At 40.5% G+C, this 27,004-nt stretch overlaps 1 protein-coding gene across 3 annotated transcripts in view; it reads right to left on the bottom strand.

Annotated features, from left to right (window-relative positions):
- znf423 (zinc finger protein 423) overlaps positions 1 to 27,004 on the bottom strand; it is a 129,496-nt gene that overhangs the window by 81,760 nt on the left and 20,732 nt on the right. For all 3 annotated transcript variants that reach the window (XM_077568561.1, XM_077568563.1, XM_077568562.1), the window contains one exon: positions 18,606 to 18,800. In XM_077568561.1, the coding sequence (XP_077424687.1) occupies positions 18,606 to 18,800 (195 nt within the window). The remainder of the gene's footprint in view (positions 1 to 18,605; positions 18,801 to 27,004) is intronic.

Raw genomic sequence — 27,004 nt, 5'->3', positions numbered from 1 at the left:
CTATTATTATTTCAGGAAAGACAATCAAATTATGGCACTTCAACGGATGTATTAGTCTTTGAATGTGTGGGTTGGGGAGGTAGGAATTAAGCAGAAGGGACATTAGAAAAACATGGTGCAATACACGATGACTGCGTGGGAAGATTTTACCAGGAATGAGTTTAAACCATTGTGTCATTAAGGACCCCTTAGGCAGGGGTGTTTAGACATGGGTAGAGATGCATATTACACATGCAACCTTATGCCACTAGTATTGGCACACCTGCAGGAATTGAGTTGGTGCCCTCTTTGCAGCTACATTATAGTGTCTCTATGAGAATGTGTGTCCTTTCAGACAGGACCTAATTCACAACCTCTGTTGTAGTCCATCAAAGAGGTGTTTGCTCAGGTTAAGGTCAGGTACTTCCACACCAACTCATCCAAAAATACCTTACAGACCTTCTATGTGCCCCAGGAACAGAAAAAGGCCTTCCTCAAACTGTTCACACAAATCTGGAAGCATATTATTCAAACGCGTCCAAAAATCGATTTGATCAGGGAGATGGCACAAACTTGATGACGAGGTGTGTCCCAGTATTTTTTAAATGGCATTAAATTGAATTAAATTTACATTCCTCACGTTTTTGTAAACCTGGCTTTGGTCTACTTGCTCCGGTGAGACACAAGTGTGTTTGCATTAGGCAAAGCTAAACTATTAACCGTCTCTTCATGTCTCGAATACGAACACCCCCTCCCCTTATCAGTCAGCAAGCAGTCAGCCCCTGCACCCCTTCTGCAGCTGTCACTGCAGCCCTCACCACAAACAGTATTCTCGGAGGACCAACTCCCCAACACACAGGACAAATACCCACGTCTACTCAAAATGTATAACAAACACAGACGCATATCTTCATGCCCAAGACAGAAGCATTCTTTACTCACATTCACACACAATTTTATCTGCTTATTCGCAGACCGCATGTTTTGGCAGCTGACAAGGGGGAGAAATACCCACTTAGCCTCTCACCCAAAACCCCCAAAAGTCTGCAATCCAGTCTCCACACCCCCAGTACAATGAACACTGGGCTCAAATCTAACCAGAATATGAAGGAGCAATTGATGGAGTTGGACGCTTCATGCAGCCACTTGCAGCAGAGCGGAGGTGAAGAAGAGAAGATGCAAACGTGTACAAAGATTCAAAGTGCAGTGCAGTATAGTGCAATTCTCTAGATGAACAGCTCTCATTAGAGCACAGAGGAAAGTAAAAGACTAAAACTCTGACAAAGGAAATGCAAAGAAAAAGAGATTCTGCGTACTTAAAATAGTTTGATGCCATGTTTCCGCATGGACTGAAGCAGTAATGCCACAGATTTCAATCATCGTTGGAGTTCCTTTAACCACCTTCCTTTCTCAATCTTCCCCTTTCATTACCGTCATTGTTTATGTTGTTTTGTTATTTATTTGAAAGGCCCCATCTTACTGCACTCCCCAGCAGCCGCTACTCCTGACTTATTTAGCAGTGTGTTTTCGATCATATTTGAAAAATGAAGAGCAGTTTGGTTAATATTTCAAGACATCCCACTTGCACCAGAATAAGAGAGACAAAGAGAGAGGGGGCGATAGAGGCATGGGGGGAAAGGAAAGGAGGGAATACAAGGGAGGAATTCTCTTGTTCCTTAACCCCAATCCAAGTAGATGGGAACAGAAACATACTGTACATAACAACACACACACTCACTTTCTCTTTACAACCAATAAACACTGTGACAATAAGCTTAAAAATATTCAAAGGTATGTGTACAGAGACAAATATGCATACCATACACTACAGTAGTTATAATAAAAAACTAATAAATACAAATAAAAACATATACATATACATATATACATATATATCCATATACATATATATATATATATACACACACACATATATACATATACATATATATATACACACACACACATATATACATATACACATATATATATCCACCAATATTGATCGATAGGTTCATAGATAAGGAACTGTAAAATCTGTCCACCATGGTTCTCAACTGGGCTTTATACAATGTCTCCATGATAGCAAAGTAGGGCCTACCGTATTTTTGAGATTATGAATTGCACCATTCAAAAAATGCATCATAAAGAAGATAAAAAGTTAGGAGTCATGTAAACTAATGTGCAGCGTATGCTGTTCGTTTGCTGCCAGTGCCTGCTACATCAAGAATTGACTATTTACAGCACTAAAAGGCCCAATAACAGACCATAATTCTACCTTTGGCTACAAAGAGACGCGGGATTCTAGTTAAGGTAAGCCATTTTAAACAAAAGAGATCAACTTTTTCAGATTTTGAAGCACAAGTTTCAAATCCAACCGGAACACGTCTGCTGTCGTCAACACGATTACGGAATGGGGATTTTGAATGCCAGTTCCGAGCTCTAATTTTAACACATAAAGTTCTCACCTGAGTATATGTCGCAGTACCTGACAAACTACAAAAAAAGTTTGACTTGTAGTCCGAAAAATATGTGAATTATTTTTGTGTAAGATACTATACTATTTTTTTATTTATTTGAAAGTGATTACTCCCTGTCAAATGTGCTGCATCATGCCTTTCGCAATCAAAAGTATTATGAGCATATATTAGGCTTTTACACCGAAATATTTTATTAGTAGGAAACACATACGTCATCTAAATTACGACAATTATAAAACAACAAGCAATAACCTGCTAACAGCTGCTGACAAAACTGATTCATCTTCAGGGTCAACGGAGAGCTGGAAATGATCTCTCTACCAATAACATGGGTGTAGCCTATACTGTTGGCAAAATGTCTACCATAAATATGCTGTAGATATTTTATTTTTTTTCATCATCATTGCTCTCTCTTTAAAAAAAAAAAAATATATATATATATATATATATTTTTTTTTTAATTTATTTTGTATGTGGGTGAGTATGTGCATGTGCGCGTGTACGTGCGTGCGTGTGAATGTGTATTCATTAGTTTACCTAAAACCTATTAAAAAATCCCATACCGTTCACCTAAACCAAACACTTCAGAACCCAGCTAGAGCCGTGAGGCCGTCAGGAGACCCGAGGAAAGACCAAAGAAAAGAAATGTTTTTGTTTTGGTGGATACGTTGAGTTTGCCAACATTATTTTGATAGATGGCACTTACTATACATGTGGTGCCTAAATTTGTAAAAATGTATTGTCAACAAGTTCAAAGCATCTGCCATGACCACAGGTCTGTCACACGCACACAAAATACGTATGCATACCACACACACACACACACACAGCTACATATACGTATGTGTAATCATATGCATAATAACACACTTGACAATGTCTTCCCCTGAGACTTCCCACAGCGCAGTGAATTCCAATCAGGCAGTTAGCAGGACACCTATTTCAGGGGACAAAAGACAGGGAAAGAAGTGAGCAGGATGGAAGGAGAGGCTAGGAGTGAACAGAGGGGATGGAAACAAAAGATTCTGGTAGCACCCAGGGGAGAGGGCCCAGAGCAGCTGACGTCAGTGTGCGTGCATGTGTGTTCTGCGTAGGGGTGGGGGTGGGGGGTTATGGGAGTGGGAGGCTGGCAGAGTTTGTCCTGGCGCCCCCAGGGAGCTCTTGAGACAGGAACAGAACAGTGCTGAGCAGGACTCCCAGCCCCCACATAACCAGGTGCCCAGAAGGACAGCCTGGCGCACGCAGCTCATTCACGAGATTCGCCCATAGCTTGACAAAGAAGTTCATTATTTAACACTAAACATAAAAAGGCTGAAAAGGTTGTGTCATAGTATGTAGCAGTGCCTTGATCTAACCTACCAGAGGGTAAAGCTATCCCACGTGACTGCATCACACTAACTACAGTTGCATCATTTCCACTTTGTCCATTTCACTCTCTTGATCCTCTTCCCTATTCTGTTTCCTCCCCCTCTCTCAGCCGTTTCTCCCCCGAGTTGTGCTTTTCTCTGACATTTGGCTGGACAAAGGCGAGTCACACCTGAGCGCAGGGTTAAAACTATTATAGGCTGTCTCCCTGTGGTACACTGGCCTTTGCCACGACTGTCTGCGACTGAAACTGTGCATGTGCATGAATGCATAGACACTTGGGGATATCAAACTTAGCATGCATTGGCTTTTATAGTGCATTCAATGAGCTTAGTGTCACTGTAAACAAGAGGCCTCGTTTAGACAATGGAAATTTGTTTTTTCAAGCTATCATAATAAACAAACACGATTTACTTAAATAAGCACACTTGAACTTACTGTTTGTAAGAGAACTATGAACTTGAGTTCATAAAAGATTGAGATCCAGAACATCCTGAATGGAAAAATATCTCACATATAAAAACCCTGCACTGTGTCCAAAAGAAACGGAATCTAAAGCGACTGGAAACACATTCAGGGTTTTTGTACGGGTTACAGGAACCTGGGTTTCCAAATCGGACTAACCTCTTCCTCCGTCTGAACCACTATGAAAACATGAACATAAAGAGGAATGGTTACACTTTAATTATTGAAAGAGACAAAGCCAGGGGTTTTCACTCTCAGACATTTAAATATTTTTCCTTTGGCATCAAAGTTTATTCAGCTACAAAAATGTGCCAGGAATTGACTGAATAGGCACTAATATATATATATATATATATATATAGATAGATATGTGTGTGTGTGTGTGTGTGTGTGTGTGTGTGTGTAGGTCTACGAGTGTCATAAAAACATTTTTTTTTAGCTACTTAATACTCAAATCTATGTTCACTAGCGTCATGTTTATTGTATCCAAATACATTCCAACAGAAGGGGGAGCATGTCCCATACGTGCAAGTCAAAAGGAAGTCACAAGTCACAGCCATCAAGTTTTGAGCAAGTTACAGTGTAAAAAAAATCAGTCAAGTTGAGTCAAGCGTTACTTGGGCTAAGCAAGTCACACAAGCTTGCTCAATCACAACATATATTGGAGTGAAGGATGTTTTTTCCCCCACTTAACACATCACTAAAAAAGTATATTTAGATGCCATCAAAGTTAAAAGAACAACACCTGAGATCTTTTCGCGATAAATCATTTTAAATTTAATTTTCAAAAGTTAAATAATATCCTGAGCACTCTGTGCTAAGGTGACAGCTAGTTGCAACTGTCTACCAAGGTTTGCCAGAGGAGGCCATTAAACAGCTCGTGAAAATCATATGCAGTCAGTGTTATTACCATACTTAAAGCAGAATTTTCACATATCAGTACTTTAGGTCATTACTTATATACACTTTCACAATGTACAGTATACCGGTACTTTTCCCCCCAGTATATTTCCCTTAATCATCTTTGAAGAAACTTCGCTGATGTAACGCCTGAAACTCAGTGAACAAAATGAAAGAATGATCCTGCCTGAAGTGGTAGGGAAAGGTCATGAACATGAGACGCAATCAAAAACTCGTGTCTCTCAATTTATGGCTCTATTTGCAGCTTGAGGTCAACAAACCCGAGTGTCGCGTGAAGGCTGGGCTAATTTAGCTCATCAGCCAACACAGTTGAAGTGAACCTAAAAAAACATGAACAATCAAAAATCGAACCACTCACTTTTTTTTTTTTTAGGTAATTTTACTTCTAATACTTAAGAACATTCAAAATCAGAAAATAACTTTTGATACTTATGTACAAGTGTCAGATACTTTAACACATTTACTAAGGTAATATTCTACAAGATGGGCATTACATCTACCTCTACAAGTTATTTTCTGTAGGGTACTGATACTTTTACTCAAGAATCGCTTTCAAGTACTTTATACAAGAGTGTGTGGAGAATAGATACATATCAGATAATACTGAATTGTCTTACAAAATGCGTGGCCTGTTTTTGTTTCTGTTGCCGTTATTTAGAATCACAGATGGTCACTAAAAACATTCAGTGTACTACATTTGGTGGGGGGCACACAGCTGAGAGAGCCAGCACAACAGTGAGCAGTCAGTGTCAACAAAGTAAATGCTACAGAGCAACACACACTAATGACATTATTGGTGAAAATTACAGTATATTCCCATTTTGCACTCACTTGTTCTCTTTTTGCCGATTTCATAATAAACATAATGCTGGAATCCACAATTAGTATTTGTCAGAGCTCCTTCCATAATACAGTACTGTGTGTGTGTGTTTTGGTGACCTCTGGATAGGGAATTATAACATGCAGTGAGTGGGCAGGTTTTCGTAAATGATGCAAAAAATACTTTTGAAAAAAAAATGGTTTACTATGTTGATAAACACAATGACTTTTCAAGCAATTGAGTTTAATTGAAAGTCCTAGTTGAGCCTTTCATAAGTCAAGTCATGTGACTTGAGTCATCTACATCTGAATTTTATAAGTCAAAGCAACAACAACAACAATAATAATAATATATAATAAAAAAAAAAACTTCAAAGCTGGTATGGGAGACAGAGGTGCGGTGGAAAAAAAAAGAGTGGAAAAACAGAGGGAGGGAGACAAACAGGGGCTGCTTTGGGGCCGGTCGCCACGGGGTGTGGGTGTATGTGTGTGTGTCTTGGGAGGGCACAGTGGGGAAGTTTAGGGGCATGGAGGAAAGGATCAGAGCTTTGGGGCCAGCTCGGTGGGGAACAGAGGGGTTTGGGAGAGAATGGCGGGAGGCGAAAGGGGGGGGGGGAGTCAAAGGGTGAGTGGAGGGGATGTGGTCAGTTTTGGGTTTGAGAACTCAGCAGGGAGTTACAGCAAGGAGGGAGGGAGCGAGGAAAGGATGCAGACACTGGGGCCAATGTGCTAGGAGCCAAGTGACATGTGACTTGTGATCCAAAGATGAGTATGAGGGATGAAGAACGGGGAGGAAAGGTAGAAAGAAAGAATGTATAAAATATGGGGGGGAGGTGTGTTCCACTTGAGAGGGAGAGAAAAAAAAGAAGCTGGGAGGGAGGGTGAAAATGGAGGGAAAAAATCCCAGGTGTCAGCAGGAGGGGGGAGAAAAAAGAAAAGAAGTGTGGGGGGGGGGGTGAGGTTCTGGGGGTCCTGGTTGTTGGCAGGGGTGCAGGAATCCAAAGGAATGGCCTGTTCCTCATTATCCAGACACCCCCTACACACACAGGCCTCTCATGGCCCCATGACAACTTTATCCTGGCCCATTGAAACACTCTGACAGAGACATAAAGCACACATAGATATAGAAATTACACAAATACTGCATATGTTATGCTCCCAAAATGATTGAAACACGGCTTCATAAATATATGTGGTTATTATGCTAGAAGACAATTTGGTTGCCCTTTACATGGGGAAAAAAATAATGTCCTTATGATTTCAGTCTGGGTTGATTTTGGTGACATCTGCTGCTACAGGTGGTAACAACAAGTATTTTATTCAGGCTGTGCACAGTATGTTGCTCGTGCTGATTGAAAGGGAAGCTGAAGTAATGTCACAAAGAAGTTGCAACCGCCTGAACCCGTACAGCTCTTCATTGAGCTGTTACATTACACTGTGCTTTTTTAATGGCAACTTTTTTGAAAGCCTAGGAGTAATTTCAATTATTAGTATTATTATTATTGATAATAATAATGACAATAATAATAATAATCATTGAAATTAGCAATTGGCTGGCTGGATGGATGGATGGATGGATGGATGGATGGATGGATGGATGGATAGATGGATGGATGGATGGAATTTTAGAAAGTTGACAGGAATCCAAGAGTGCATTCCCGGCGCAGAGTTAAAAAAGGAGAGGGGATTTGAGCAAGGTGAAGACGTAAAGCTGGTTGTCAGTCACAAAACAATAACAATTAATTTTCGATTTACAAAAGGCCAAGCAAAAGTAGACAGATAATAGAAATAAGGGGCCCTTTTACAGAGCCCTGGGGAACGCCAGAGGTAATTGGCAGGCGTTAAACGGTTGGAGTTTAAACTGAGTGTGGCTTGAGATGTATGATTTAAACCACATAAGGGATATACTTGTGATTCAAATAAATGGCAGCAGTGTCCGCACCCAATAATTCCGCCAGTTCTAAACTTAACAAAGCAAATTACTATTTTTAAGAACTGTTGTCGTAGCGCAACTCAACCCCTTAACACAGTGACCCTACCAAGTTCCTCTGCACATTCACCGAATGTATCATTATTGTTATGTATCATATTGAACACATTCATCCGACCACTTTCTTTAGTTTTTTTGCTCAACATGGTTAGAAGGGATTACAATAATAAAGAACTGAAACAACATCACAACAGTCACGAGTTGACTACCGAACGCACCAAGTTCCCTGCAGCTCAAATAGAGCAAGCAATGTAGCAATGATGGCCAAGCGGAACATATCATCATGAATCATTTGAGTAAGATGTGTGTCTTGACCACCCCTAGCTGAGGCCCCGTCCACACGAAAGCCCGTTTCAATGTATCCGCACAAGTTTCTTACCGTTTAGGCCGTTTGTCAACACGACGGCGCGTTTCGGAGCTTGAAACCGATCACTTTTGAAACCGGGCTCCAGAGTGGAAAGATTTTTTGAAAACGCGTCCGTCTGGACACCATATGCAGGATACTCCTCCAGTGATGACGTAATGGTTGCAGCTCGATGACGACGCATTGTCGCACATTGATGGCGTATGCGGCAATTCTTGCGCGCGCGAACCGTCAGTCTGTCAACAACAATGGCGGATAGCCGCGTCGTAGTCGTTTTGAGCAGCCTCCTTAGCTTGCTTATGCTTTTGCAGCAAAATAGTTTGCTTCTTTATTCCCACGTTCAACAAGCGCTGTTGTACGTGAATCACCCGCCATTGTCACTTCTCCTGTGTTCATCTTCTTCATGTAGTTTCGATACATGCAAAGTCATTTTTGTTCTGTAAATTGCAATAAAGTTAAAAGAAAAAAAACAGTTTTTCGTCTTCACTGATTCTTCTTCTATACTTTCCGTCAACTCCCTGTGGCTGCGCTACAGCGCCACTCCAGACTTGGCATAAACATTACGGCCGTCAAACGTCCTCAGCGTCTTCTTTTGGACACACGCAAGTCTTGAAATTCTTCTGTGTGTACGAGATTTGTTTGAAAAACGAAGCCGGCTTTGCTTCTGTCTGGACGGGGCCTCAGACTGTTTCACGAACCCCTGGAGTTCCATCGAACCCAGGTTAAGAACCACTGGTCTGACACAATTGGATGGTAACACTGGTTGAACAGCAACAACCACCAGGACTGAAAGCAGTAGCATCTCATAATTGCACCATCATGGAACAGTTAGAGGAAAACCCCACAAAAGTGAAAACTAAATAGAAAATCTGACTGCAGAGATCAGGCAATTTATTTATTCAAAGATATGTAAATATATATCTCCTTAATCCGACTGTGTAAATATTTGATCAATAAACACAAACACAGACACAAAAAAACAGCAAATCTGAAAAACCCTTTGGCTGAAGAATTCTAATGAATGTTTGGAAGCAGGAGCTGTCGTCTTGTAGTCACTCACGCGCACACAAATGCACACACACAAACACTGAATAGTGGACCATGGATGTAGGCTATTATCCGTCCACATCCACTAGCACACACAAATATTTACCCTCCGCGAGATCTACACACAAGCCACACAAGGACACCGAGTGAGAGTGGCAAGATGAGAGGGGAACAAGAGGGGGAAGTTACATTTTTAATTGAGTGCTTCTTTTCCTCTGAGCAAAGTGGGGCTGAATACAAGGGGCAAGCCGGTGCCAACACACACGGGCGCACACACACCATCTTCTATCCTCTGGCAAATTCTTGCTTTCACTCTTGCATTAAGTCGGGGAAAAAAAAAAAAAATGAGTTGAAGCAGTCGGAGACAGGGGAGGAAGAGGTGAAAAACGGGAGGGAAAGAAGGGATAAGAAGAGAAGTAAAAAAAAAAAGAGAGAAAATGTCCCCACAGAGTCTTTCTCCCTTCCTGGAGCGAGCTCCGGCCCCTGCAGCGCCGCCTGTGTAATTTCCAGCGGCAGTGAATACAGGTATTAATAAAAGCCTCACGGGGAAGAGCACACAATATAACCCTACATTTTCAGGCATTATGAAAGGACGCCCCTAGGGGTCCTCGGGCTCAAATTTCTGAGATGCAGGCATTGTAAAAAGACGCCCCCGGGGGAGAAGCCTGCAATAGAAATCTGCTGAATTCAAAGCATTTCCAGAGCCCTGGTGGGAGCCATTACTCCCACTGGAGGAGGAGAGATCTTTTTCATGCGCTCCTCTCGCCTTCCAACCGCTCTCCTTTTTTTTTTTTTTTTACCAAACATGTGTTGCTGACATGTTGACAGATTGCTCAGTGAAGTGTTTAGGTGCATGCACATGGCACGTCTGCTGAGACGCCAGCTCCATCCCTCTCCCTCTCTGTCTCTTGCCACTTCCTAAGTCGCCCCCCCCCCTCCCATCCTGCTTCCCCGAACTGCAAACCTCTCAGCGCACCCAAAACTGCTCCCATCCATATTTCATAAAGGAGAAACTAGGCTGAAAGAGAGATGGCGAGGAAAGGAGGCTGGAAGGAGTTTGGGTGAGAGGGAGTGCATACAAGGGAGAGAGGATTGAAGGGGGGGGGGTTATGAAAAAAGGAAGATAAACAGAGACAAAGCGGGATCAAGGGAGGGGAGCAGGAGGAGAGGACAGATAAAGAGAAATAGAGCGATGAAGTCAGTGGAAGAAGTGTAGTGAAAAATGAACCCTGTGATGAAAAATGACTCCACAACAACCCTTCTTCGTCGCCGCATGCTGTGACCCCCCCACCTCCCTTTCTCCATCCCCCTCTCCTCTGGTGCCGGGCTCCCGCTCTCTCCCTGGAAAACCTGAGCAGCAGCCAGCTGTGTCTGTGCGCTATTACTGTGCACGTGCGAATGCGCGCACCCGCGCTTGTATGTATGCCAAGGGCTTAGCACAGGAATCTTCGGGCCACCCCCGGGTACGCACACACACACACACACACATACATACATACATACACAGCGAAGGAGGTGGGAGGCTGGCGAGGAGGGGGTAACACGGGCAGAAGGAGGGAGGCACGGAAGCCGACAGGGAAAATAACAAAATGACACTGAAAGAAGAGCCGTGAAAAGAGCAGAAGATATATTTTGTCAGTCACTTGCAACAACTGGACATGAGGAATCAACAAACAATCAAATTCAAATCAACATTGCAAAGCAGAAGAATATTTTTGTTAGTAGATTTTTTGGCGTCTACCACTGATTAGCAATCAAGTTTGAAATAAATGATACCCGATCACCAATTCGATCAGAAGATGGAACAATAAATACATCTATTCATTGATATCTGGACTGGCCCCAGCCCACCAAAAGTATAAAAAAACACATATTGAGCCATTTGCCTGATTCTTTTGGCTGACGTTTGAAGAGCGATAAACCGAAGACCGATTTAATCAGCCGGCCGATTAATCGGTCAGGCCCTACTCAAGAGGTGCAGTCCACATAGGAAAAATATTAAAGTGAAAAGCCACAGATTGGTTTACATTATTGTTATAATCCAATTAAGATTTATGTTTACGCCACACTTGTTTGGTAGAATTTGTGATGTTGTCAAAATGAACGCTGAAAAGAGTGCAAGTCATTGTTTTTGTTTTGTTTTTAACGTAAGCCTAACTAACCTATAAAACCACAACATATATAATCCATCTGATATTGTTTATTATGATATTGATTGTTTTTGTTAAAAATACATGGGAAGAGGACCTTGAAAAAATAATCTCATATTAAATCACAAGAATGAGGGAAAGAAAAAAAAATCACATTTGTACACACACACACACACAGATCAAGTGGCAGGCAAGAGTGCAGGAGGCCGTCTGTAATTTTGTTTCAAATGAAGCTCCTCCTACCTTTCCTTCTAGTAGAAAGTGATCTGTGGTTTTAATAAGAGTCTCGGCCTCACAGGACTCAGCTGCTATGCTGTCGACAGCCGCAGAGAGGTGCGTGCATGTGTGTGTGTGTGTGTGTGTACGTTTGCGAGAAAGAGAGCGAGAGAGACAGCGGGTTGCAACAGACGGTTGGGGCTTAGCAGAGGGGAGACGTCCCACGAGGGACAAACCAGTCACCCAAGGGCCCCTTGCACTAACAGCCCCGTTGCTCTCCACCCCGCTTTTCAATCCCTCCATGTTTTTCTTCCTCTGATTGCCCCTCCTCACCCTCATCTACTTTCCTTCCTCCTCACCTGTCCACCCCCCCCCCCCTCCTCCTCTTCTTTGCTGCCTTGATTTCGTTATGCACCCCCTCCCTGGTAATGTGCCTCTCTCCTCCGCTGAGAGGAAGGAGAATCAAGAGTGCAGCTGAATGTGCTGAAAAGACCTCACAAATACCTTCGGAAAGTACACGCCGTTCCGACACACGCTCTCGACGAGACCGGCTGGGTTAATGACTTGCTATTTGTCACTGACAGCACCCGTTTGGGCCCTCCTGCTTTGACAGACAGCCACATCCTTTACTATTTGTCACTCACTTCCTCTTCTGTCTATTTCTTTAAACATCACTGGAGCTGTGTTGTAGTCTCGCTAACACCTCACACGCTTTGGGTTTGTGTGTGAATACAGAACTAAACAAAGGGGACTTACAAGACGTTGTGACAGCTCATTTATGTGACTGCAGTTGTTTTGTAAATGTCTGCAAGAAAGTGTTTAATACTCGGGTCAATTTTAGAGATACTGTATTTCAATATTGCTGATTCTGGTAAGTTCATTAGTGTGATTTATTCAGCAGCATTCTAGGCCACAATATTACAAATTTAGAGCACTGCTTATGTCATTATTAGGGCTGGGAATCGATTAATCAAACCCTTTTCATAGCACGATATGTAAAATTTGTAAAACAGTAATTGATCTTTTTAATATGTCCTCTTCCCAAAATTTACGAGAAAATAGAATTTGACTAAGTGACAATGGCATTTTAAAAGGCTTTTCTTTTTATCTAGCAGTTTTCTTGACATTTACTGTTCAGAGGAATTTAAAAGTATTTTTACATTTACAAAAGCCCTGACTTATTGAACTTCAAGACAATTCAGAATATTTTTTAATTAAATAAAACCATATAAATATATACAATATAAATATAACATAAAAATGGTTACTGCGTGAAATCCGAACAGAATCGAAAATCATTCAAAACGAATCGGGAATCGAATCGAATCATGCCCTTTTGGAAATCTGAATCTGTACCCAGCCCTTGTCTTTTAGCACATCTGCCTCAGTTCTGAGGTTGGGGGTTTGAATCCGGTCGCCGACCCTTCTGTGATCTCAAATGATTATTTGTCAAAGTTTGCTTACACGTATCCTGTGATTGGCTGACAACCAGTCTCCAGCACACCACAAGCAAAAAATAAAATGGATGGATAGAAAAATAATGAAGAGTGAATATTTAAGAATTTTTGGCTGGCTGTGAAAAACACCACTCTATTTTCAAAAAACAAAAATGATTAAACGCACAAATATACTGTAGATAGGGCCTTTAAAGCAGCTTTAGAACTTTGAAATGATGCTGTAGTGTATACGCATGAAACGGATGTAGTTGCTTGTTGTGGTTAGTGACAAATCCGAATTCATTTTATAGGCACTTGACTGGACCCCCCGTAAGAGTCAAAAACGAAGTTGCACATCTGAAACTGATTAAATCTAAGCATGGAGATTTGAGGTTAAGCTAAGGTTAGACGTATGTGAGCATGTGATGTGGCATAGCGGGGCCAGAGAATGTTCTCCATTTGATCTGTGGGATTTTTTTTTTTCCTCCTGCGCTCTTCCTCTCCTCGGGGAGCCCCTGCTCCACATTCTGACTCCTACTGAGACCCATCGACACTCCCGCGACTCTCTTGCTCGCTCTTTCTCTTGCACGCACAGCACACCCACAGGATAGATACCCACATGGAAAGAGTGCCGCACATACACGCTTGTTCATTAAAAAGTCATACAAATGAAAAAAGCAACCCCCAAAAAAAAAGCAAAATACTCTTTTAATAGTGTTTTAGGTGTGCACAAACCGAAGGCACAGTCAGACTGACGCACGTGACACGAACCCAATCTCCTGTTTTGGGTTATGTGCATGCTTGATTGGGTGTACACACATTTATGTGTCATTGATCTGCGCCGCAGTGTGTGTACGAGTGTGTTTGTCCAATTTGTTCTCAAATTAATGGCGCCTCTTTATAGGCCTTCTGCTAGAGTGCCACTGAATTACTTGGTGCTTCACAGTTGCACCTGGGACCCATTCAGTGTTATAGCTGTAGCTCCATGCTAACTCGGGACTCATTCGCCACAAGAGTATACGGGGTATGCTCCAACGTCATTTCCTCACCACAATAAGCCCACTCAGGCGCACTAATTAGTGAAACCTGCTGCAAAATGGGAAGACATACAGTAGATGCGCTCGTGTGTTTTTTTTAGTGCTTCCCTGTATCAATTTAGTGGCCAATTTGAATGTACTGCAAGTTCGATTTTCAAGTGACCTTCAGTACATCCGATAGCGCCAATTAGCAAACGCCGATTGTTGTCATATTTACTGTAGTTCTGGTTTACTGTGAGTGTTAATTATCTTGTGGCGTGTTTGGGTTGATGTGTGTGTATACACATTTATATCAATCATTTCAGGCTCCCATTGACAAGGGTGTAGCTAATCCATTTACGATTCTCAAACATTGTAAATAAAAAAAAAAATACTTCTCCACTATCATGGCCGATTATTAAAATACAGTAACATATAAGGCTTAAGTGTTCCATATAGAGCTGAAATGATTAACTGAAATGGTTAGTGGCCTGGTGGGTGGTGTCTGGTCGGTGCTGGATTTCACTTTCCTTTCTTTTCTTTGGTCCTTCCTCTGGTCTCCTGACGACCTCACGACTCTGGCCGGAAGTGTTCGGTTTAGGTGAACGGTATGGGATTTTTTTTAATAGGTTTTAGGTGAACTAATGAATACACACACACTCGCACGCACGCACGCACGCACGCACGCACGCACACACACACGCACGCACATACACATACTCACCCACGTACAAAAAAATATATATAAATATAAAAAAATATATTAAAAAAAGGAGAGCAATGATGACATGTCGAATCGAATGAACAATACTGAGCTCTCCAGAAAAAAAAAAAGAAATGATTAACTGAACAACTCGAATTATTCGATAAAAAAAAAAAAGTAGTCCCAAAATATCTCCGATCTTTTTTCCACACAGACCGATGTAACCACGGAAAGTCAGTCAAATCAATAGAATAACCGTATGTAAACTGTCCCAAAACCCTCCCCACACACAAAAAAAATAAGAAGACATTGTTCATGCATCACATTATTTCTGAAGTAAATATGGTTGCCACCAAGGAGGAAGAATTAATTAATTTATTTTGTATTTGGGTATTGTGTTTATCCCTAGAAGGTGGTGTGCACGTGTGCATGCATCCCATAGGTCCCACTACATCGGCTCCCGGGAGCAGGAACCAGAGAAGATAAAAGGATTCTTTAGTCCATGCTTTTAATTCAAGCTTCTCCACAATAATAACCAGAAAGCAGCGGTCCCACAACAACTTTCATACGCACTCTTTCAACAGACGAATCCAACTCTTGGTTGAATCTACATAACGCAAGCCACCACATGCAAGCACACATCCTGCTGGGCTGCGGGATTACTCTGTAATATGAATCTCTCTTTCTCCGGGGAGAAAAGAAGATTCATCATTTCATTTCATTCCAATCCTTTCTCCTGCTCTCCCCCTCTTGCCCTCTCTGAGCTCTCTCGCGCAGTAACATCTCGGCCTCCCCAGACTCCTGTGCTGAAAATCACAGGCCACATTCGATGCTCTGACAGCGACGCGGCGTACATGTGTGCTGGTGAGCGTAAAACACAGCGCGGTATGAAGAAGACCCAAAAGACAAAAAGTGCACTGGGGGGCCTTGTGAGGATCAAGAAAACACAAAGGCAATTAAATAAGCTGGGAGAAGAAATAAATCATATTTCCTTCATAATTGTCTGTGACGCCAGAATTAACATTTCTGTCATTAGAAAGTGACGTCATGATGCGGTTACTGGTTAGTCTCTCCCCCTCACCCATCTCAAAAATCATATTCTTTAAATGACATTGAAACCAATCGCATTTGTTGGGTTAAAGTGATTTATTGATAGTAATTCTAAGATCTGCAAGACATTTAAGTCGAGTTTTGTATTTAAATTTGTCATACTGAAAACATAATCCCTGGTTAACAAATCATTAGCATTCATGGAATCTGATGGTAATTTATTGTTTTACAGATGGCATAGCTGCTGTTGATCAATGCAGACTCAGGAATGTCTTAAGGAAGTGGTTCTCAAACATGTTATCACCATAATGACCAATATTAAAATAAAGTAGGGATGTCCCGATCACATTTTGTTGCACCCGAGTCCAAGTCCAAGTCACCTGAGTATGTTTTTTTTATTTATTTCTGGACAAATCAGTTTTTCAGGTGGTGTATTAAATCGGTTGTGTTAAACGCAGCTCTATCCTTTCGCTTTGCACACACTGCAAGTCACCGTCTCAACTTTCCACATTCAAATATTCCCATACTGCAGACGTTACCTTTGTAACGTGACGCTAGCTTCACGTTAGATTCCCCCACTGGCTGTATTCACTCCCGCTCTTTCAAGATGTGTTGCTATGTTGCATAGTATGAAATGTATATATTTGTCTTTCTTTTGTTTTGGCTATATCTGTGTACCTGTGGATTATTTTGTTGCTTTATAGCCCTTAAAAATAAAAATAAATAAATACAATGAAAAAATATATTTTCCACCCCCCCGATTCTGATCAGCTGAAAATGACATGGTCAGGCCTGATTTCCAATCACATGCTCAGGACATCCCTAAAATAAAGTATACTTTTATATTTTTGTAAAACAATGTAACTTTATGGATCCTTTTAGTATTAACACTTCACTTAAATAAAGGAAAAGAAAATACTGTTGTTAATGACGCCTATATTAGGTGAATAAATATAATAAATAATAATAATACATAATTATACCTGAATAAGTTCTTGTAAACAAACATTTTATTAAAAAGTTAAATACAACTGAACTGTCCCTTTAACAAATGGACTGGATTAAAAGCAAAAAAATTCAACCCCACTGTGCTTTGTAAAATGCATTTTTTTTGGACTGATTCTTTTGCTTACTGTTAGAGAGAACCCATGTAGCACTAGAGATTGAGACACATTGACATCACTGTCTAAAGGTCTAACAAGCATTTAGTAGTATAACTTGGGATAGGTAATACAAAAAAATATATATTTCAGGATGTAGGAATAATAAAATACATGACATTAGAATAAGATTATACAAATAATTCAGATGTAACAATATGTTTTTTTGACAGAAATGTTGAATAATATTTTCTGGTATGACCAATTTATAGGAGTGATAACTGCCACAGTGGCCAAAACATCCTTAATTAAAATTAAACTGCACTAATAAACTAACCACTGGAGGGTGTTAGAACTGCTTAAATGCAATACGACCTCACTTTTTTAACAGATATGCTGATTTTAATATCATGACATGACGGCAATGATATCGTGGCAACTTTAATATTGCGATATTGCTTCTATTTTTACATCCCTAACAAATAATACACTAAAATGTACTTTTTATATGTTGGACAGCTTCTTAAGGCCTTGCGATGCCCCACTGATGAAGTACTGCTTTGCCAATTGAGGGGAAATGTCTTGTTCCTAAATTGTTGACACCTAGTTTGCACAATAACATCCAGTGAAATTAACATCACGACAAAAGCATCTGAGCACCTCCCTGTGGCTAGACTGGCTGGATACGCAACACGTGCCTGTCTGCAGGAACGAGATGTTGAAGCAGCAGGTGAATATGAGGTTGCTGAGACCATCAGAATACACAGACTGTAAAAACACTTTACCAGTTTCAACAAAGCCCCCCTCCACACACACATGCACACACGTACACACACATTTCTTCATCCCCATATCAAAGTAAACACCATTCAGACGCTTGGAGGCAGCAGACCATCTTGCAACCAAAGTGTGTGCATGTGTGTGTGTGTGTGTTGGCTTGTTAAGCGCGCATTTGGATTAATCTGTAGGAACCAGATGCCCCCGCCGCGTTCCTTTCAGTCCCTCCATTAATTACAGCACTACTAATAACGACTCTTGTGCATGTGTGTGTATTATAACTGGAGGTATCCAAGCTGTAGTGGTTACAAAATCCTGATTGAGGGACAAAATCGTTACAAAGCGGCATTTTTTAAATATGTTTTTAAGTGCAACATAGGATATTGTATTGTTTGGTATTGGTTCACTTTTTTGTATTAGCTCAAGTTTTTTTTCTCTCACAAATCTAAATATTTCATAACCCATGAGGGGCAGAAGTGTACAAAAGTGCAGGTGCAGTATGTATTTTTAATGTATTAAGACTCACACCTGATACTCATAGTGACTTGAATTCATTAAAAAACACACACATATTCACACAGATGAATCTTCAATGAACATAAAACGCACGTTTTTGGAACGCCAAAGTAAACAAGATAAAAGAAGCTCGCAAAATCCTCACGCTGCTCTCCACACAAGCCTGTACAAGCAAAATCAAAGTAAGTATGAAAGAATGAGTCCCACCCACCTGCTGGACAGTGGTTGGTTCGATGTTCTGTGAGCTCAGCCAAACATTCAAAGTCCTGCTGACAGTTGTCGCAAGTGAATATGGAGTCATCATCCAGTTCGTCATCGTGCTCGCCAGGCTCCTCTTGTTCTGCATCCTCAGCAGCAGCCCCTTGGCCATCCTTGGGTTCCAGCGCTTTGACTGATGCTGGGACTTCTGAGGATAGACAATACACATAATGATGAGGATGAGCGGCTTTTTCATAATGATCAATAATGCATGTTTGAGGCTGTGGTAACTTGTACTTGATTTTTATGTTTAACCATGCACGCCGTCCACAAGTTGTTTTCTTTAATCATGCTTAAAGAAATAAGTTTGTGTCATTTTGTTTTGTGTCTGGTGAGTTGAAGCATCATTTACTTTCATTAAACTAATTCATTGTTGCTTGTCATTTTGAATCTGGTTTGTGTTCCCGAGTACAAATGAATTATGCCTTCCCAGATCAACCATATGCTTGTCCTTTGATTTGTGGAAGTTGCCTGAATTACAATGACAAATAGGTATAGAGCTTCAGCATGTGACAGTCAGTGTGAATGTGTGTGCCTGTATGTGTGTGTGTCTTAGTCATGTGAGAGGCGACCAGTGGAGGGTTGCGATGGGCCAATGCTCTCTGCTCTATTGTGTCTCCATTTTCACACCTTATTATCACTTTATAAATGCTGGGATTCCAGATGGACTGATAAATGATGACACAGGGAGGAGAAAAAAAATCCAGACAATTTAAAAAAAAGAAAAAGAAAAAGAAAATGAACAGCAAGGCTACTGTGAATTGAATTTATACTGCAGGAAAAAAAAATCTTATGCAATTTTATTGTCTGAATGTTAGAATATGTTTCTCCCCCAAAAAATATATATATAATGAATGAAATGAGGCGCTGCAGTTCTACATTAAGTTTACAATGGCAGCAAAAACTATGAAAATATGTTGTCTTATAGACTTATACTAAATGGACAAAAGTATTGGGACACTTCCAAACTTTGTGTTCTTAGGCACAGTAATGCTATAAAAGGAAAAGGCCTTCAATTCCTGTAAAGTTAGAAGTTTACTGCACAAAATGTCATACTTTATATTATGTTGAGCAAAAATAGAAAGTGGTCGGATGAATATGTGCAATATGAATTCACATGTAGAACGGTGCACATGGCGCTCCACAGGGTTCAATTCTGGGGCCTATGCTGTTTTCATTCTATCTTAAGATGAAACCCAGGGGCAGCAAACAGTGGAGGCTGTTTGATCCATAAATATAGAGTTGAGTTGAGCAATGATGGGCGTCAGCTTCCTAACTGAACGATTTGCTGTCAATTTAAGTAATTCTAGTCCAGCAAAACTAGCTATCCAGCTAAACTAAAATAACACTAGCATGGAGATGGGGAATAGAAAACCACAACCCTTTCTGAATTCAAGGTGAAGAGAGACTGGTATGATGAAAAGGCTACTTTCCCTTTTTCATTTTGCTCATCAGTAAACCTTAAATACCTCCAACAAGGTTAAGAACCACGTGTCTGGAAAAACTTCATTTATTTACTAATTGATGAAGGTGTGTTCACAAATGACACATACCATTAAAAAAATATCTACCAAAAGAGTATAGCAACAGCAAAGCTAAACATGAGAATGTACTGTACAGTTGCCAAAAATCCAAGCGCCAGACTAATTTATACTGGAGAGGTGTGATGGGAAACGGGGATGCTGGGAGGCGGGGAACGAGGGACTGCGGTGATGGGGTGCCGTGGGAGAGGACATTAGTGATGGAAGGATAGAAGGAGGGATAGATGAAGGGATGAGGATGAAGAGAAGAAGGGTGTTGGCCATCTGTCCAGTGGTGAGAGCACCGTCTGGCCAGGGAGAGAACGTAGACCCTTTGCTGATGAAACACACACAAATGTGCAGGCTCAAATTTGCACAAAAATACGCATGACAGCAGTAGAATGAACACAGTGATGATATGGAAAAAAAATAATGATAATAACAATAGGTACACTGTCAAAATTAAAATGCAGTGTAGTTGTATGCCACTGCAAACCGTAACCACATTAGCTAACAACTCTAGAATACAGTATGTAATATGCAGCTGTTGTATTAGATCCCATTAGATTATACATGTGAACGTATAGCAGTTCAAAAAATAAGCAATTGTGTTCATAAAATCTTGCAGCACAACTAAATGCATGTACCGGATTAAGATATTTTCTCAATACTCATGTATATAGTATGCATACAGGACATAAACGGCAACATTCTCATACATACACGTATGCATAGCAGGGGGTTGTGATGCCAGAGGTGAGGGCAGTGCCAAATCCAGTGCATGCCAACACAACCTGCTGTCATGGCAACAGTGGGACGAGCCAGATGAAACCATTTCCCTTGCACTCGTCAAGCAACTTAATGTTTCTCTGTGTGTTCATGCATATTGTGCGTGTATGTGTTACACCATTTTGGTGCCCTTCGTCTCTCTCTATTTTTTTTTTTAAGAATGTCTTATGTTGATTTGCATCCACATTTCCATTTACTTACCATCTACAACAACCAATGGACAACAGAGACAACACGAATAGTGGAAACTCTCTACACAAAGACCCATGACCACTAATACAGTAATTAGGTGTCCTCTTAGAGCCCTCATAGAGTGAAAGGGAGGTGAAGGGGGCGAAGTCCAGTGATGAAACTACTGTCACAGGACATGTACAATATTGCAAAGCATGCAGCGGAAGCATAGCGATGACAGTGCTACGTACATCTCTGTCCTGGCTGCTCAGTTAAGTCGGGCTTAGGAGCCGATAAGTCACTTTTATGACATAAGGATGCTTGAAAGCACCAGGCATGATGTCATGCTAAACAGTTAGCCTCTTCTTTTTTTGACACACAAAACCAAACGTGCATACTCCTTTTAGCAGGATATAGCACTAGGCACAAAACACACACAAGCATTGTCTACAAAGAACCATTATCTTTGAGTCACAGACTGTTTCAATAGCAGGAATAACTACACACTACAGTATAATACATTTACACAGACACAGACACACACACACACACATGCAATACCCAAACAGAGCCAGGGGGTTTTAACCACAAAAATGGTTCCCTATGAGAAAATGAACGAATATGACCATTAAGATTTTTGACGCTCCCACAAATCCATCTACTGGGCTATAAAATATTTTCCATGACAGCTATGCTGATTCGTATTCTCGCCATGTAATGATCGACTCAATTACATATGGGGTCTGAAGTGAACGTAATGGAATTAAGTTACCTGATTAAGTAGAACAAAATAAAGTGATAAACCAGGGGTCACCAACATGGTGTACATGGGCACCAGGTAGCCCGCTAGAAACATTTAAATAACCTGTGGGGTTGTTCTAAAAGGAGCTCAAGAGCGATATAATAATAATAATAATAATAATAATAATAATAATAATAATAATAATAATAATAATAATAATAATAATAATAATAATAATAATAATAATAATAATAATAATAATAATAATAATAATAATAATAATAAGCACGGTAGCTGACTGGTTAGCACGTCCGCCTCCCAGTGCAGAGGATCTGAGATCGAGTCCACTCTTCGGCCTTCCTGGGTGGAGTTTGCATGTTCTCCCCATGCTTGCGTGGGTTTTCTCCGGGTGCTCTGGTTTCTTCCCACATTTCCAAAGAGATACTGCGATAATATTTACATCTGATACCAGTTTGAGAGCATGTAACCCTGGCTTTGGATGATGAGAAAATGCCTGTCTGATTTATTTTTTTTTGATCCCTTGGAGGAAATGTAATGAGTAATATTCCAGGTTGTAGTCATCAGCTTGAGTAATCTGAGGACAATGCTTGTTTAATAACAGGTACAAATATAAATATGCAAAGTGACACCTCAGGAATAATTAGGTCACTTTGCATATTTGCAGGAACGATACACGTGGCGTGAGTGTGTATGTGGAGTATTACTGGTGCGTGTATGTATGTGTGTTTGTGTACACCCAGGATAATTAGATAAAGAGAAGTGAATTAGCAGAGTCCACAGTGCAGAGTGATGTTACGCATCCCGACCCCGCCCAGCTGAGACCCACTAATCACCACTCGTTAGGCTTGTGTGTGTGTATGTGTTCGTGTGTGCGTGTGTCATTACCCAAGTTTAAATGAGTTTACTGAGCCGATGTAGTGAGTTAAATGATAAGATGCTTTATCAAATGGTGCATATTTCTGGTTGTATTAAGCTTATTTATTAGAAAAGCCTTACCAGGAAAATGATTTCCCAAATTTCCCCCAATTTTTTGGGGGGGTAGCATTTAGATGTAGAAAGGCTAACTCCGCTGATGGGTTGTCACAGTCTATGTAGCTCGTTGTATAATTGATGTGTTGTTGTTTTTTTTTATTTTGTTGAAAATGATTTTCCAAATTTCCCCCAATTTTTTGGGGGGGTAGCATTTAGATGTAGAAAGGCTAACTCCGCTGATGGGTTGTCACAGTCTATGTAGCTCGTTGTATAATTGATGTGTTGTTGTTTTTTTTTATTTTGTTGTTCACGGGGTCCCAAAGTTGATAGGCCCAAAAGTCAAACAACTCGTTCAACCAAATCGGGGTAAAAAAGCAATGCATTTAGTGACTTCAGGTAACATAAAATACACAATGGTTTGAATAGAATTTGCATATGCAAATTTACTCTAAAAAGCTTAAAGCAACAACGAGAGTAATTTTGACAGCGTCTGCAGGATGAAATAAATAAATATGAGAACAGAGCGTTTTCATTTATTGATTGACAATTAATTATAATTATAAATTATTTTTGTATTTATTTCCACATTTATTTCTATATTTATTTTTGGATCTTGTTTTTTTTATATATATTGGTTTTATTTCTATTTATTTTTTGTATTTAATTTTTTTATTATATTTTTATGTCCATTTTTTTATTTCCACTTTTATTTATTTATTTAATTTTTATTTTGCCATTTTTGGTCCTCCATTGAAAATGACCGGAGAAGCTTGCCAGTACATATATGGTGTCTTCTCAGGGTGAGCAGTTTGACTGGTTACTACTAGTTTTATTATACCATGGTCAACCTATTTGTATGGCAGCTATAAAAGCAAAAAAAATTATTATAAGCATAAATAACCAATACAGAACAACTTGGAAGCATCATTGAATGGATTGTGTTCTACTGTAGCTCCACTTTGCCCTTTTCTTGCCACTGTGGTGGACATTATGTTTGGGTACTGGAGTTTTTCTTTGCATGTTTTTTTTATGTTGTGGACATAGCCACAGTCAGCATGAACATTCACCTGGGGATCTAATGAACTGGGATATGTTCCTGAGCTGTTTCTTAGTGATAGAAATATACTGAAAGATAGTCCCAAAGCAAGAAGTCTTAAATGGGAATAAAACATAGTGTAACACTGCAAAGGCAAAGGGGGTTACTTATGTGTTAGATTTGGCAACCAGAAAGTGGTACTTTGGCCCGACTTGCACACAGCTGCTCGGGGAGATGAATATCTGCGGGCCAAGTGTACATAAAACACCTACATACACATGCGCATGTCTGCACAAACCTTAAAGGGGCATCAAAAGGTGTGGAAAGGTGTCTGTGGAGCTTCCAGCAGAATGTTTAGAAAGCAAACAGCCGCGACACAAGGCTTTCATTCTGCTCCACATCATCACTGTAGTCGAATTCACAGGCACCTGGCTGCAGCAAACCCCTTCAGCAGGGCCACCAACAACAAGCTGTGATGTTCAAATCAAACCTGCACCATGTTGCCCATGGACGTTATTGATGTGTCTTCAGACACATGCAACCAATGTCACAAAGTATGCATCACACACAAGCTGCCCAAAGCAGACTTTTAACCCAGACTCGGTTAAATTGGAATGTCACCTTAAGTTCTGGGCCAGAGCTGGGTCATCTTTCATATGTGCTTTTCCAATTTTCGTGTTAAAGGCCACAACATAGCTGTATTCTTTCGAAGAGGGCATTGGCATTAGTATGTAATTTTTTTTTTTTAAATAAAATAAAAAAATAAATATAAAAAATAAGATTATTTCTCTCCTTCTGCTTTCTTCATTTCACTGGCTAATATATAAAAGGAATGCCCAACAGAAATCACTTGCGATTAATTACACAGCTGAAGTAAAATATTAACATTCGAAATTAGATCAAAAGAATGTCTTTGCCCATGTCATGTTTGCATTGGCATTTTGTTGCTGGGCAGAATTCAAACTGTCCACACACCCAACAAAAAAAGACTCTAAACAGAACTATATTTATCCATTTAGGCATGAGCCAATATTAGATTTTAACGATTTGATATTTGTGAGCCAAAATATTGTGGTGCTCTAAAGTGCTTTTTTGTCCATATTAAAATGTCCTTCTAGGAAAAAAAAATATTTTTCCCTTGAACACAATATATTTTCTTTTTAAACAAAATATTAAATATTTGGTAAATAAATAAATAGGGAAACACTGGCACCTGCACATGAACACTTTTTTTTTTAAGGACAATGCAAACTGCAGGCACCTGTGTGTCTCGTTCCGTGACTGATCGTTACCTGAGCCCTGAGCATAAAAATACAATGTTGGATTGTCTTTCCTTTTAAACACTATTAACCTAATGATGAGGAAAGTTCAAAATAGTCTTAAAAAAACATGCTTCACCTGCTCCGTTTTTTGTTTTACAGGGAATGTCAGCACCATGCATTACCCTTTTTGAGTTCAACATGTCAAGAATACAAAAAGATGGCCGCCTTGAGTGCACTGAAAAACACACTGACACACACACACACACACACACAAGCTGAACAGGTGCAGCTGGACACAACACAGCCCCCCCCCCCCCTTTCCTCCTCTCTCTCTCTGGGGAATGCCCCCACCCTCTGGCTCGCTCTGTTTGTTAGCGTGAGTGTGTTTGTTGTGTGTGTGTGGGGAGAATGCGTGTGTGTTAGGTGGCTATATTAAGAAGCCATCTCTCCTCACCTCTTCCCCTCTGCATCCCCACCTCATCTTGTTTGTCCCACCAATGCTTGCCTCTGTGTTTTCACAATACCAGCATACTCCCACTGCTGAGGCACAGAGCTGCAGTCGCACACAAGAACGCACGCGGTTGCAAACTCAAATACACGTACACTCGCATGCACGCACTTGCTGGCTTGTGGGAAATGCTGCGGCAAGGGACAGCAGCACCCAAGTCTGGAAACAAGATGATGAAAGAGGCGCTCACGTCACGGAAGTAAGTTAGAAAATAGGCACACGAGGACACAGTGTTGGTTCACAAACACGTAAGGTAGATCATCACAAAAAGTTGACTGGCAAACAAGTTGACAGCTGCTCACCTATTTGAGTTTTGGTGCGCACACATTCGGCATATTGACAAAGATTGCAAACAGCCTCTAACAGAGGGCTTAAATGCTGCAATACAGACGAAAAGCCTGTGCATTGTTGCAAGCAGGCAATAATCGTTGACACACAACACACACGAGCACGGGAACTGTTTTCCTGTGGTATAGCCTTGGGGAAATTAAAACTACATTATGGACCTCAAGAGAGAGGCAGCGAGAGAGGGATAGGGAAGAGGAAAAGAGAGAGAGGGAGAGAGAGGGGAGAGGCAGAGAAGGCCAGTGTCCTTTTTCGGCCATCACAAAGAAACACGATCAAGCGTTATCATTACAGTACCTATATCTTCTCTAATCCTTAACATAAGGCCCACGGGCCAGAACCAGCCCGTCAAGGGGTCCAATGTGGCCCGTGGTGATGTTGTTGTTGTTGTTCAATAAAATTCATTGTTGTGGCTAATTCTGTCTACTGGATGGCAAACTGATGACCACTTAAGTGACATTCTGAAATTGGCTATTAATCAGGATTTGACGCATTGATATTGATGCACTTGGGAAAGCTAAAGGGTCCAAGGTTTTAGGTGCAACGTAAGCCTACGTCATAAATTTAAAAAAACACGCCAGGCCACATTTGTACTGTGAAGGATAAAATGTTTTGAAAATGAATATCTCTTGTAGAAATATTTGAAGAGACTAAATATTGCAAAAATATCAGGTTTTATGCCGTAACTCTTATTTTATTTTTTTCATGCATTGCTACAATTTATATTCATTTTTATTAGGGATGGGCACGTACCGATAACACGTATCGGGCCTTATTTCAAGATAACGGTACCTGAGACGTCTTGTGGCTGTTTTACGATCAATAACTAGAAATTAGAAAATTGGAAGAATAGAAAATTGTCATTACGGTCATGCAAATGCTATATTTGGATATATAGTTCTTTATTTAAAATTATCTGTCGTTTTGGGGGGAAATTTGATGTATCAAAAGTACTAGTGGTATTGGTACTTGGTGTCAGTATTGGT

The sequence above is a fragment of the Vanacampus margaritifer genome, chromosome 6 (genome assembly GCF_051991255.1).
Source record: "Vanacampus margaritifer isolate UIUO_Vmar chromosome 6, RoL_Vmar_1.0, whole genome shotgun sequence".
NCBI lineage: Eukaryota > Metazoa > Chordata > Actinopteri > Syngnathiformes > Syngnathidae > Vanacampus > Vanacampus margaritifer.
This window is presented reverse-complemented; position numbering and strand designations above follow the sequence as displayed.